Below are 14,797 nucleotides of genomic sequence, written 5' to 3'. Positions count from 1 at the left end.
GGCGGGGTGGGGGGACCACCAGAGAACTGCTGGGAAACCATGGACTTCTCTGGGTGAGGTCAAGTGGGATGTGTTTGGTATTTTGCTCCTAGCTAATAGGTTTAGTCCTCTGGTGAGTGTTCAGAGTCCTAGTGTTTCTTTGAGTTTGATGTGATGTGCTGCAGTGAAAGGCAAGCACTTTTTGTGTTCTCATTGGAGCTTGCTCTCCCCAAACCTCATCCCCCCCCATCCCTGTCTGAGAACAGTCTGGATGTGCTGACCTTCAGGGCATGTCTACACTTGCCATTTAAAGCGCAAAAAGTCCCTTTTTTGCACAAAAACTATGGGAGCGTCTACACTTGGCCAATGACTTTCTGCAGTGAAATTCAGAAGTTGCACCGCAAACAGAAAACCACCTCCACAAGAGGTGTACAGCTCTTAACGCTGATCCTTTTGCGGTGATGTGCAAGTGAAGACACATTCTTCCTGTTTACAGAACTTTTAGCCTCCGCAGGATATCCCACAGGGCCTAGGTGACCACTCTGGTGTCAGAGCAGTGGAGCTGCTGGCCAGGTAAACAGACGTCCCCCCCCTCCCCTGTAAACCCCTGGGAACTTTAAAACTCCTCTTCCTGGTTTCTTGGCAAGTGCTCACTTATCTGGCCAGGAGACAGTGGCTGCTCCACAGAGCAAACAATCCCCTGCTTGGATCAGTGCTGAGCTACTGGAGCTCATCAGTGTCTGGGGACAGGAGGCAGTGCAGGGACCCAGCATGCCCCATGATCACCCCATGATCAAGACCTGTCCTCCAAATGGAGAGAGCTGCACTGTGGGATAGCTGCCCTCAGTGCTCAGCAATGGAAGTGCTGCAAATGTGAACACTCTCTGACACCTGTGGAAGTGAGTGAGGACACAAACCAGGGCTTTTCTTTTGCCAGTTCCCTATCACCGGTGAAACTGACAGCGCAAAAATTCTGCAGGTGTAGACATAGCCTCAGTGTGCTGTGTGCAGCTTCTCCATCTGCTGGGGCCTGAATGGGACTGAGGTGGGGAGCGGGGGTAGGCAGTTCTGTCATAGGGTTTGTGGGGGGCTGTTGGTGAGGTTCTGTTAGGTTCAGCTGAAAGGAGGTAATATGTGTGTTGGTGATTGCTGTCAGGTACTCCGTGCTAAAGAGGCACCTTTTATCCTGCTGGAAATTAAAATAACAATTTGTATTACTGCATTGCCTGGGGCGCTAGGCACAGACTGGAGCCACACTGTTCAGCGCTGTACAAACACAACAAAAAGCTGGTCCCTACCCCAAGGGGCTAAAAATATGAAGGGGCCTTGTGTGATTCCAGGAGAGAGAGAGAGTGCATGTGGTTCTCACCCAGGGGTCCGCATACCCCTGAGGTTAGTCATACGTCTTCCTGGGGGGGAATCAACTCAGCTGGAGATTTTTGCCTATTTTACAACAAGCTACATAAAAAGCCTTAGCTAGGTCAGTACAAACTAAAATTCCATACAGGCAGTGCTTTGTTGATACTGCTTGACAGACTGTACACTGAAGTGTAAGGACGATATTTATATTCCAATTGATTTATTTGAGAACGTCAGCAATTTTTCAGTAATAGTGTGCAGTGACACTTGTATTATGTCTGATTTTATAAGCAAATAGATCTTAAGTGAGGTGTAACTTGGGGGTAGGGAAGATGAATCAGATTCCTGGTACAATAATCAGGAAAGGTTGAGAGCCACTGGTGTAAGGCAACTGGGAGTTGCACCCAGGGCAGCCCCTAGGGGGTGCAGAGCCTGAGACAAACCCCCCCCCCCCCTCCAACCCCAGGCCCTGCCCTCACTCCGCCTCGCCTCTTTCTGCCCCCATTCCACCCCAAGCCCCTTCCCTGCTCTGCGCCCTCCCCACCCCATTCCACCCCTTCCCCCAAGCCCCTGAGTGATGCCGGGAGCCAGCAGAGCGGGCTAGGGCCGGGTCGCTCACTGCTGCCAGCGCCGGGCTCCCCTGCTAACCCCTCAGACCACCCTGGACCCCGCGTCCCAAAGTGCGGGGCCTGGGGTGGTGGTTCTGGTCCATCCTATGGATCAGATGGCTCTGGTTGCACCTTTTCCCAAGTTGAAAATTTGTATTTTAAAACCATTCCTACCTGCCTTATAGTATTAAAAGTATTATAGTATTAAAAGTGAAAGAATTCTTGCCATTTGTGCTGTTCCTTGTTTGCACTTCAGTCTGCTTGAAGAGTGAAACTACTCTGGTCAGTTTCACTTTCTGCTTTGCAAGCACAATGCTGCTGCTTTCTCATCTCCAGCCTTGGAGAAGAATGTTCTTATGTCTTTTAAACTTAAAATATCAAAACTAAATTTTGGCCCTACTTTTAGAGGTTCCTTAAATCAGTAGTGACCAAACACTTTGATAATGAATGGGTAAAGAGCTGTACATCTCTGCACAGTTTTGGTGCTTGAAAATAACCTCCCTTATTTGAGTGATTAGAATTGGGATGGTGGCTGCCGAGACCCGGGTCTACTGGTACTGGCAAACCCTGCTAGTGTAGATGCAGATGATACAGGCAAAACAATACTTTTATAATGGGTTGGTGGGCAAAATAAGCTTTATTAGCAAAAGCACTTCTATGATAACTGCGCCTACATCAGGGCTTTGCCAGCACAGAAATGTTATGCACTCCAAAAAACCCCCAAAATCCCTGTCCTAACTGACACTATTCTATAGGCAAAAGTATCTAGTGTAGACCGGGGCCTTAATCAGTGGAATCCTGTAGTGAATCCCTGCCTGTGAAATGCTCTGTCTGACAGGAGGTGCTCTTTCTGGCAAGACAAGGTCTTTCCTTGTTTGTCTTCTCCCATGTACTCATACCTGTATTATAAATCTTCACTTCTCTTCTTTTGTCTCAAACCCCATTTTTTCTGTCTGCCTAATCTGCTGCTGAACTGCGTGAAGTTGCTCAGCTAGAGGCTCAGTGCAGGATTTCTTCTGACTGTGTAATTTGCTGGACATCTATCACAAAGGGGAGGAGACTAGACCTGGCAAGCAGGCAGGCTGCAGGCCTGCAAATCCTGCTGTGCAGTCCGTTGCAATGGGCAATCTTGTCTGGCTGCATTCGGCCAGACAAGATTGACAAGTGGCTCTCAACCTTTCCTGCAGCGTTCTAACGGTGCTAATCTTGTGGCACGGGGATAAGTAGATGGACTAGAGAACCCGGGTATATTTCAGTGTCAGCGGGGCAAGAGGGGGAAAGTCTCCTCTTGCACTCTACGTTGGAAACTATGTACATTTAATGACTATTCATTATGTCATACGACTAGATAGAGCCATGAGAAAAACATCTCATCTTTGTGTCAAGGGCATAATTTCTGCTATTCTCCAGGGCATGTACAGGCATGAATTTCCTGACTAAATATAAAGTGCATCTTATCACAAGAGTACAGCACAGAGAAAGAAAGGGATTGAAGCTTGGTTTTGTTCAGAATAAGTTGTCTTCACTTTTTTAGGTGGCTGTGCCTGCCTATTAAGATAGTTTGGGCTCCGCATGACCATTTTAGAACAAATAACTCCTCTCCTGAAGTACATTGTCTGTCTCTTCACTGCTGTTGCCCTGCTCTTGTTTTTGTGAATGATGCAGTTGTTCTGCCTTAGGCAGCGTATGCAAAGAGACCAGCAGGCTACGCTAAAATTCACATTATTACTACAGCTGAGATCTGGTGAATACAGCCGTGTGTGTCGCTCACTCTTTTCTATCATGACTTGCGATCGAAGCAATTCAGAATTCCATGGGAAGAGGATAGTATTAAACCCTAGTTGCTTCAAAAGAAATAGTTGACTCATATTTTTTGTTCATCTTTGTTAGGTCCTATACTGCTCATGATATAAAGACATAAGGGTTCCCACAAGCTGAGTCACATGAGCTTAGGGTGCCAGGTGGAAAGTCAGTGACCGTAAAAAGCAGATGCGAGCATCCAGTGTAGAATAGGATCAAAATAGAGCATGGCTCTGCCAAGTCTATGCATTTCCTGCCAGCCCCTTAACGATGTCCTGGACTGGACTTTTTTAAAGTAGTCTTATGCCCCCTCTCCCTGCCCTTTCTTACTGTATTTAGCCTGATTATTTTAACCTTAGCAATATGCTAATAGTTTAGGACAGTGATGTCAACAGTTTCTGTAAAAGATCAACCCAACAGACTCAAGCTCTAAGGATAGGCCAGCAGAAGGGTATAAAAGGTAATTGGGCCCTCAGGACTAAATACCATTCCCCAGCCAGAGTTCTGCCCTCCTGTCCATATCTCCTTGGGGCCCAGCCACGCTGGCCACTCCCATGACTCTACTTGCAAGTTGCTGCTCTGTGTCCTCAGCCAGCAGCAGCGTGCTGCTTCCCTGTGTGTGTCTCAGCTTTTCATTCCCAGCTCTCAGGCTGTCTGGCCTTGCCACTGCTTCCAGCCTGCTGTTCCTGCTCTTGCACAAGCTGGGGCTTCCCACCCAAGTCTGATCGCTTCTGACATCAGGATTGTACTTCCTTTTCCTGGTCTCTAGGGATTTGGAGCTCTGCACTAGCTGTCGTTGGACTGGATAACACAGTGGCCTCTGCTGGCTAGTTCCATTTCCACCATCTCATCTGGGGTGGGAGGAAGTATCCAGCGATGAGCCAGCAGGGTCACTTCAGTATGACCTGATCATTGCTGTTAATATGGCTCGACCCAGTAGAAAGGAAACCCCTCCCAATGCCTCCTCTTGGCTACAGGCCTGTGCTTAAATTTCCGACTATCCGTGCTCCTGATGTTTTTCCATCTATGTTAACTTTTCTCCCCCATCCCCTCCCCCCAATAGTTGGATATCTGCCACCCTAAACGTTCTGTTGAATGAGCTCATGAACGGAGGTTGGGAATCCTGCAGTGATGTCAGCTTCAGCGTGATGTCCTGTTTGCCAGCATGTTACTTTGCTTAGCCTAGGAGAGCAATATATTGTGATTTGACCAGTTGCAAATGACTGCATGTTAAAGAACAGAACAAGAAATGAAAGGCATTGGCATAATAACTTTAAAAAGTGACAGGTCACTTCCCTCATTAGGAATCCTCTTACAGCAGCCACTGTTCCTATGGCTAGGTATTGCTGCTCATGTGGTCTGATTGCTTGTAGAGCATCTGAGAGAGTGCCAGAAGCTCAGCAGTGTCTGCGAATGCAGTTACCAACAGGGGATGTGGAGATGGTTCACTTCATCATTCAGACCTGGAAACTGAGCAGAATGCATAGCTAAAAGTTGTAACAACGGGAACTCACAACAGGTCTTTGAAGGAGCAGCTTGCTGTCAAGGTCTGTGTTTCCTACACACCCGCTTCCCTGGATTGAACTCCTGTGGATTGTTTTCATTTGGGTATTTTGGCATAAGTGGAATGAAATTCCAGACTCTTGCCTGGATAATTCTTTCATGTCTGTTAGATTAAGGTGGGGAAGTGAATCCTTGGAAAACTGCATTTTCTAAGGGTTATTATTCTGGTTAGTTGTGCTGATCGAGTGTATACGCATGTAAGTGGGATTGAACCCTTTCACTGCTGGGTTACTGCCTCTGACCTCCTCGCCCCATCCATCACAGTCCCTCTGCTGCCAGCCTCTTCTCCATCATTCTTATTCCCTTGAACATGCCAACCCCCCTATGGTTCCCTTCCTTCTCCAGCCCCCGCCCCCTTCCTTTGCACCCAACTAACTTTTAAGTCTGTGGAACTCCCTCTCCCAATGTCATTTCAAATTAAAACTGCATTCGGTGATCTCCCCCACCCTGATAAAGGCTTTCGGTAAAATGTCTGCTTTTTGGCCATTCCTATTTGGGTTTAATGTTCGAAACCTGACCCTATAGCAATATTAGCCAACTGAGAGAGCCATCCGAGCGAGTTCTCTCCTAAAACAGCTCACTGGTAGTGGCTTCTGTAGTTGGCATCTGGCCAAAGTAACCTGGTTAAAGAGAAGAGGGTCCCCTGTTTCTCCTCTCTGGGGGATGTGGTCATAGCTAGCAGGTGTTTCTTCTTTGCTTACACACATTTCCCTTGACTGAACTATAACTTTCTTTAATTCACAATATTTTCATCTTACTCAGCCTTATTACTTGATACACTTTAATTATTCTGCAGTCCGCTACAATTTACTTGTATTCCGGGTGTGTCTCATGTTTCTGCTGTTGGTGCTGGAACTTATTTTCTAACATTGGGGTTGGCAGAAGAGGCCAAGGGTACAGTTATCCCTGGTGACAAAAAACCTGTAGTAAAGAGCAAGTTGTCTGTCAGACACCCCGGTCCTATTTCCTCCTGTGTGCCTGCTTCCTCATTTCCTGATGCTTTTATTTTCCTTTTTAAGTCTTTCCACATTCTGGCTTTCAAAACCATTAATTCCTCTGGCAGGGAGTGTTGGGTGATCCCTACATCTAAAAGTTTTCTGCCACCACTAACCAAATGAACCTGAATGCATCACCTCAGCCTGTCTACAGAGGCCTAAGGTCTCTCCCATAGCTGAGACTCCATAGTTGCAGCACAAATGATCCCTGTGGCTTTATGTAATCTTGTCCTTACGGGTGGCCTGAAGAGAAGGAAATAAAATAGATTTGTGCCTTTTTAAAAATTTTATTTCATGACATCTTTACACATTACAGACTTATTTTAAAAAATGTTTTGTTTTGCCTTTGAAATACTACAAAAATTGGGTTTTGTCTTGCTCGTGTTTTGAGGGCGTAGAAATGTAGATTGAAAGCTTATTCAGCCCTTACTTTAAGAGACATGGTATTGAGGGTGGGGAGAGCTAGATAGTTAGGTATCAAAACTTAACTAAAAGTTGAATCTGTTTCACTCAAATGAAGAACAAAGCTGAACAGTTTGAACAAAACTTATTTCCTCTCCGAATTAAGCAGGTTTCACCAACAGCCTTCTTTATAAATCATACGAAGGAAGGACACAGATCTAAGAGTTTTTCCTCTACAGATAAACTTCAAACATATCCTCTGTTAATAACGGACACACACAAGCCCTGTTTGGCATTTGCCAGTTCTAGTTAACGGTCCAGATATTCAACTTCCTGTTCCATTGAGGTCTATTCACTAGGCTGTACTCTAGGAAACTTACTCTTTCTTTTGAGCAGATGTTAAAAAACTCACTGGTATTTATTGCCCCAAATGAAAATAAAACCTTAAGTTTATTTCAGTAAACGTATGACAAGTCAATATTGAAACTGGAGCAAAATCAGTTGTGTGTAAAAGATCATCGCAAGCTGTGGTTAAGTGTCTCTGCAGGCATTGCATACAGAGAACTGATTTCCTCCCATCTTGTTACGGAGATACAGAGAGGAAATGCCCTGGCCTTATCGCAATTCCATTCTGTCAAGCAAGTTCTCAAGAGCCAGGGGAGCAGCTTGCAGAAAACTGCACCGGCTGCTGTGGAGTTTCTTCTCTGTCTGGGGAGCTGCTGACTGCCTTGTGTGACTAATTACCGTTAACCTGTCTCAAACCAGTGCTGATTGTAACTGGCCGGAGGCTTCCAGCCAAACAATTACTTACCCTGCCTGTCAGGCAGAGAGAGGGGGAAGTGTTCATTTTAAAAGGCAGTGCCTGTGTCATTTCACAGCATTTTTGGCTTCATGGGCAGATATTATTATTATTATTATTAAGGAAATCACTAGCACAGTTTTCAGTTCCTAACAATGAAGCAATTAATCTGATTTTATTGAGAGAGTTGGTTTGTGTGCTTTATTTTTATATATGTTTAGTCACCCTGGAACAATGTCTTCCAAGTTGTGGTCATATGTAATAGAAGTGAAAAACAAATCAGGCTCGGTGTGTTTGTATTCATGTCCCATGCCAGCTATTTCATTCCTGTCCCATCAGCTGCTTACTTTCCTGATTTGCCACATCTAAAACTTGCCAATAGTTCAATATAGTCAAAACATAATACAGTAGAATCTCAGAATTACAAACTGGCCCATCAACCACGCACCTCATTTGGAACCAGAAGTACGCAATCAGGCGCAGCAACGGAGACACACACAAATCCGCACAGTACTGTGTTAAACGTAAACTACTAAAACATAAAGGGAAAGTTTAAAAAAAAATGATTGACAAGAAAACTGTTTCTGTGCTTGTTTCGTTTAAATTAAGATGGTGAAAAGGAACATTTTTCTTCTGCATAGTTAAGGTTCAAAGCTGTATTAAGTCAATGTCAACTTCTGAAAGAACAACCATAATGTTTTGTTCAGAATTACAAACATTTCAGAGTTACAACCAACCTCCATTCCTGTTTGTAACTCTCAGGTTCTACTGTATAACAAACGTGCAGGTTTTTATCATCTCTCCCCCCCCCCCCATTTTACATTTTCCCCTTTCAGCTGAAAAGAGCAGAGTTCTTTTCAGATGTCTCTACACATGTGTTATAGGCTAAATAGTGTTTACACAGGTGGAGTCACTTGAGAACAATTGGAGGTTCACTAGTTCATTAGTTCTGGCACAGATTGCCCTTAGCTTTATTTAGCTTCTTAGCATGAATTACACCAAATCACTGGTTTTCTTAAATAAATTACAGCTACCAGATTTTACCCGTTGGGAATCTGAAACATTTTTCAGAGTCAACAGTTTGGACTATGACACAATTATGCTCTGTGAATACCTTGTTGTTGGTTTTACCCAATTTCTTTGTTTTCATCTGTACCAAATTGCATAAATTACATGCTATTTTTTTATATGTAGCCAATCTTAGAATCAACTCGGTGTCAGTGTATTAAACATGTACCAAGTTTAAATACAGTGATCGTTGCTATAGTTCTAAAATCAGTGGTCCCCAACTTTTTATGTTGCATTCCCCTTACCCTTAATGAAATCTGTCTGCACCCCACCAGAGCAGCGCCGGGGGCCGAGAGCCAGGGCTGGAGCAGTGCTGCCCCAGGCCCTGCTGCACCCCACCCTCCCAAATGTTCCTCTCTGCCCCCCAGTTTGGGGGCCACTGTTCTAAATGCATGTATGCATTCTTACTGTGTTTCTGAAATAGTGAGGAGTCCCCCCTTTCATCTGGTGATAGGTACTGCAGGTGCAAAGTTAACCTTTCACTATATCCCACTTAGCAAAGTGGAAGTGATATCTGACCACAGTTTTAAAACAAAAATGCCGAATTATCTTGTTTACTCCTCAATATCCTCTTTAAGTTCTCTATTAAACCATGATTAACTCGCTTTTGAAATCCCTACAATGGTTTGGGAAGAACGTATTGAATTACCAAAGGAAACAATGACCTGTCAAATGACTAGCTTGCTCCTCTTTAAAAAAAAAAAAATAAAAATTATTCTCTTGTTGTTGGTATTATCCAGCATCATTCTGTTAATTCCAAAATGTTCTATCACAATCGGTTAGGGTGTAAGCTGGTCATAGGGTCTTCTGGAAAGGAGACGTCAGGAACGAAAAAATAAACATCTTCTCTGTTGCAGGGTTTCTTGGATAATCCAGCAGTAAACCACCAAATTGTTTTGCGCCTGTTACGTTATATCATCCGCCTCATTTGGAGACTGCAGTAATGGATATGTACAGAGAGAGACATTCTGAGATTGTCCAGTTGTCACCAGAATCCAGCAAAAACAAGCAGCAATAGTATCCTTTCCATACCTTGTGTATGCAATTAACAAATCCTCCTTTTCCTAAAGGACATAGGAGACATTGGGAGGAGCAGTAGGACTCCGTGTTTGTGAAAAATATGAACATAGACTGTCTCATTTTGTCTATCAGAAGACAGAGGTTTTTTAAATGGGAATTCACTGTGAACACGTCACGATGGATTTTGGAAATGGATATATAAAAGCTTTGTGAAGCAGGACTTTATGTGAGAGTGGTGTTTACGCTGGCTTTTCTTGAACTTTTAAAAGACTGATTTGGAAAGAAAATGATCAAACATTATTGAATGATTTTCATACTCCATTTTCTGGAAACCTGTAGACTGATCTCTGATATATTCTGCAATGGAGTTAACTGAGCCAGCTAACTTGCAGAGCTGCCTTAGTTTGTTATAAAATAACTATGTACAGATGTCTCTTCCCCCCCTCTCCACCCCCCCAGCAAGGAGGGGTCAGATTCACGCTTTCCCTCCATTCCTAACTCATGAATTGAAGCTAGTTGAAGAATGGTAGAAGGATTTGCATCAAACTTCAGTTACCCTGCAAATCTCTACTGCCCCCCTAAATTCAACTGTATGTGTGTCACACAAACAGCATACTTCCTGCTGACTGATTTCAAACTGCAGCTAAGTGCAACTGGCGCGCTCCCCCTGAAACTTCCGCCTCTTCCACCCTACCAGCAGGAATCTCAAAGTTGACCTGAATTTTGCAGCTTAACTGTGAAAATATTATGCTTCAAAATCCATACCAAGTTGCCTTTCTAAAAGTTCTTTATTTCTAATGAGTCTGGATACATTTGTGTATTATATAACATAGAATGTTGAAGGTTGGGGATAATAGAATAATGAAATATTTGTGGGGTAAAAGCGTTCCTGAGACACTGCAATCTTGTCCAAAGTTGGAGGGTTGCATAACTTCAGAAACTATTTTAAACTTCACTTAATATTTTACTGTGACTGTTGATAAACCCAGTTGGTATTGCTGGTTTTTTAATGTGTTGGATTTTTGCTAGAGCTGGCTTTGTACTTAAGATCTATTCTGAGAGATGCAAGGAACTAACAGACATTAACAGTTGAACATGTGGACTGCTGACTGAGTTACATCTGTCTTGAGGGCAACAGTACAATATTTGAATTGATTGTGGTGGTTCAAAAAATCCCACAAGTGAATGAATAAATATGCATTGGAAGCAAAAGTTAGGCCATTTTGAAAGTTCTAGCAAAACTTCCATAAAATTGTATTATTTTAAAAGATTATAAGGGCACTCACTGTATTTGTACATCAGACATTCTGTGATTTGTTCAAAGATTAACCAAAAACAGAACTAAGTTAAATCAAGATTCCTATACTGGAGTGACTCGCTAACTAGGTTGCAGGAGGCATCCAGCACAGGAAAAGTTTTAACTTACCTTTTCTTTAATTAATCTTCCTTCTACAGAACTCCCTTTACCGCTTCTTGGTTCACTGAAGTTATTCCAGAAGGCATCATTCTGTGAAACCACAAATACCATGGATTGCATGACTTGTAAACTTCTGGTCTTTAGAACATAACAGAATGATGCATTCTGTAACAACTTCAGTGACTCAAGAAGTGCCAAGAGGACTTCACAGAAAGAAAAACTTTATTTTTAATTTTGAAGTGTGTATATTGAATGCCCCCCAAGCCTGTTGCATGGGCACTGTAACCACAGATCTAGGTTTAAACTGAATTTTAATATTGGTTTTTATAGTCCACCTTTACACCATGGGAAACTGCATGACAGGTGCTTTGGGAGCACACAGTTCCTTCAGATGGTGTGGTGTATTAATCCAGAATTTACCCCAGTCTGGCTTCAGAATCTGGCTTCCTTTTGTATGTGATGCAGAGAGCTTGCATGATTCAGTTTTCCATTTGCTACAGTCTACTTCAAAATGCTGCATTTTATTTCTGGTTTCACCAGCACCATAGAAAAATATGATAGCTTTTCTTCCAAAACGTTGCAATGTGTTCACCCGCGTATGCTGAGTGCCATTGTATTTTTTTTTTTTTTTTAGTTTTGACAAGTAAATTTGTATACTATGTACTCTATGCACTGACCACTGGTGCCTCTGGGGCAGGTGGGAGGGCTCCTCTAAACAGGGCTCAATTCCCCAGTTGCATTAATCCACCCCGTGAGCAGTGAATCCGGAGGACAAAAGCACATGTTGGCTCTGTAGGCTAAACCTTTGTCCTAGGAGTTGGCCTCAATTATCAAAGCAGTGGGTGTCTTTTTTTTTTTTTTTTTACTTTTGTAGAGCAATATTTGTGACTTAAATTGTATCTGGAGTTTCAAGCAGAAATTCAGTAGTGCTGATGGCAGATAGTCACTTCCATAACAGCATGGTTTTGGATCATACCAAAGTACTAGGTGTAAAGCGGAGTGGAGAATTCCGAACATCCAGCATGTAGTGAATTGGGCGGGTATAAATGTATGTTCGGTAAAGAGTTCTCACTGCTACCGGATGCTAGAAGTGAGAATAAGACTGGAGGGGCCTATGACACCATTACTTTTGTTCCATTTTGAACATTCCTCACACGTCAGAGTCACACAGCCATTAAATAGCTTAGACAAAAATCAGATTTTCCAACACTAGACGTTGCAGTCATCTTTTGAACAGAATTGGACCCTAGCCACTTCCTGGAACGACATTAGAGTTGATCAGGTGCAAGAATCTCGAAACCTCCTCATAAAGCCACATTGTCCACTAGTTGTCATGATGAACAGAGTAGAGCAGTTCTGACATTTGGAATTGCGATATGCACCTTTCTGAACGCACCAAAGACATTTCTGTTTACAGTACCCCCCCACCCCCACCCCCCCACACACACACGCGCGCGCACGCTTCTACAAGTGGAGCACTTTATTCCAGTTCTTTTAAATCTAGTGCCCTTGGGAGAGTTGGCATCAGTACTACATATTTTCTCCCTCTCCATCCCACCTCTTAATAAGGCTCTGCTGGCCCAGTGCCTGGAGACTTGGGTGCTCTCTTTGTACATTTACCTCTAGCATGGTAGTGCAACAGGTTTGCCACCACACCATGGCTTCAGACTAGCTTACTGTAAGCGTAATAAATGATTTAAAAAACAATTCTGTGAATTATATGAACATTAAAGAACAAGATATTGGCACCATGTGACTTGGACTTCTCTGCGCTCTTGTTTATCAAGAAGTTTCCTGCAGATGTTTTTACAGTATGTATTTTAAAATAATAACTAAAACTAATCCCATTGTCTTTGACAATTTAAAACTGGTTTTGTGCCTTGGCAACCTGTCTGCCCAGGTTAGATTTGTGGGTGGTTATTGAATTTATTTCTTAAATCTCAACATAACATTAAAAACAGTTATAATACTTTGTTAGTGGAGGGATTTCTTTTAATTCCATACAATCCACACTCTGCCCTGCCAAAACTGCTTTATGAAGAATTTTCTTTGGTTGTGGAGAAACCAGATTCAAATTTTTCCTACAAAACTTGTATGATACGGTATTATGCTTTTTCTCCTTCAATAACTGTAAATATTTGAGTATTTATTAGATTAGGGCATCATATTATTCTTATAATCTGAGCCAAATGTCTGTGTGCAATGTTTTTTCTTTTCTTACCATGTCATGTAAAGTTTTGTACAGCATATAAAGTAAATTACTGTTTTTCTAAGTCTTTTTTAGAATTGAACTTGGTAAATACTGTAGATTCTTTTTTCTGTGTAATTAATGCACTCTACTGTTCCATAATGCTGTAACTTGTAGAAATGTTGTATATTTATTTTCTGCTTATTTAAGTCCTGTAAAGTTTTTAATGAATTTTTACTGGTATATATGGAATTAGTGATTGATCAGTTTAGAGCACTGTCTTCTAATTCGGTGCAATCAATAATGTTTAGTTACTGAGTAAAAGTGCCTAAGTGACTTAGGCTCCTAAGTCCCATTTTCAAAAGAGGCTGTGAAGTACCTCAGTTAAAATCTCACAAAGTCCAGGGGACTTGGGTTTCTGTGTGCCTAAAGTCTCTCTTGAAAATTGTATCCAGAATTTAATCCCTCATTTCGGCCACGTTTAACTTTCTGGACTCAATGATTCAGCACCGTAGATAGAGGCAGAGATTTGAAGTAAAATATGATATGGAGATGCAAACTCGGCCAAACACCAAAGCCACATCCAGAATCTCTTTGTAGCTCAAAGCATTAATTTGTTACAAATAACTTTATCGGTCTAAGCAAAACATTATCATCCCAAGGGGCCAAGGGCAACTTATTCAAACATATTATTAAACTGAAGTGCAGTAATCTCAGTTAATCACTTTTTCAAGACCTAGACAATGTGCCAATCCCCCACCTTCTCGTTCTCCACTGCCTTTCAGATTTCACCCTCCCTGTGCTCCTACTGAATCTGGCTGCCTCACTTCATTGCTTCAGCCAGTTGCCAGAATTAAAAATTATGCTGTAGATTTCAGTTCGATAACTTGATAGTGCTTCCTGGTAACTCAATAATAACCCTATTTTGGGATATTAAACACCTTATCCTCAGTTTACATAGTGCAGGACATGGCTGTTACCTCGTAAAGAAGAAGCCCCTGCAAGTTATTTATAGAACTATTTTCTACTTGGATTTTTAGAGTAAACTTCTGCATCCTGGTTTCAAGACCACTCATTACTGTAACAAAGCTCCTTATCAGGTACAAACATAGCACTGATCATGTACTGATTAATCACTAACTTGTTTCATAGGACCCAGCATATGTAGCATATGTAGCATTTTTATTGCAATTTCCCTGGCTTACTTGTGGTTTGCACTGATGAATTTTTGACAGGGTAATTGCCACGTTACTTGTGCAATACTGCTGTACATAGCTACAGATCTTTTTTTAAGATGCAATCTTTTATGTTAATGAATTTTATATAAATAAAACTTTCATCTATTTGTGATGAGTATTATTTTGCTCAAATTCAAAATTTTATGCTCTTCTGAGATAAGGTGTATGGAATTGTAGATGGGGCTTTAATTATCTGTCGCTGATACTTGCAAATACATGGACCTGTGCAAGTACCACTCACTTACCCAGGCATTTTAACCTTGCGTAATTTAAGCAGTTTCCATGTCCTTATTGGGGATGGAGTTTGGAAGAGCACACTTTTCATACTACATTTCAGCCATACCCTTGGAATGTCTTTGTT

General features: G+C 42.3%; 1 protein-coding gene across 9 annotated transcripts in view; it reads left to right on the top strand.

Annotated features, from left to right (window-relative positions):
• The window catches only part of BCL2L11 (BCL2 like 11), a 47,632-nt gene extending 33,132 nt beyond the window's left edge, over nt 1-14,500 (top strand). For all 9 annotated transcript variants that reach the window (XM_045010790.1, XM_045010791.1, XM_045010792.1 and 6 more), the window contains one exon: nt 9,431-14,500. In XM_045010790.1, coding sequence (XP_044866725.1) covers nt 9,431-9,517 — 87 coding nt within the window. In that variant the 3' untranslated portion in view covers nt 9,518-14,500. The remainder of the gene's footprint in view (nt 1-9,430) is intronic.
• The last annotated feature ends 297 nt before the right edge of the window (nt 14,501-14,797 follow it).

This window comes from Mauremys mutica, chromosome 3 (assembly GCF_020497125.1).
Source record: "Mauremys mutica isolate MM-2020 ecotype Southern chromosome 3, ASM2049712v1, whole genome shotgun sequence".
In the NCBI taxonomy this organism is placed as follows: Eukaryota; Metazoa; Chordata; order Testudines; family Geoemydidae; genus Mauremys; species Mauremys mutica.
This window is presented reverse-complemented; position numbering and strand designations above follow the sequence as displayed.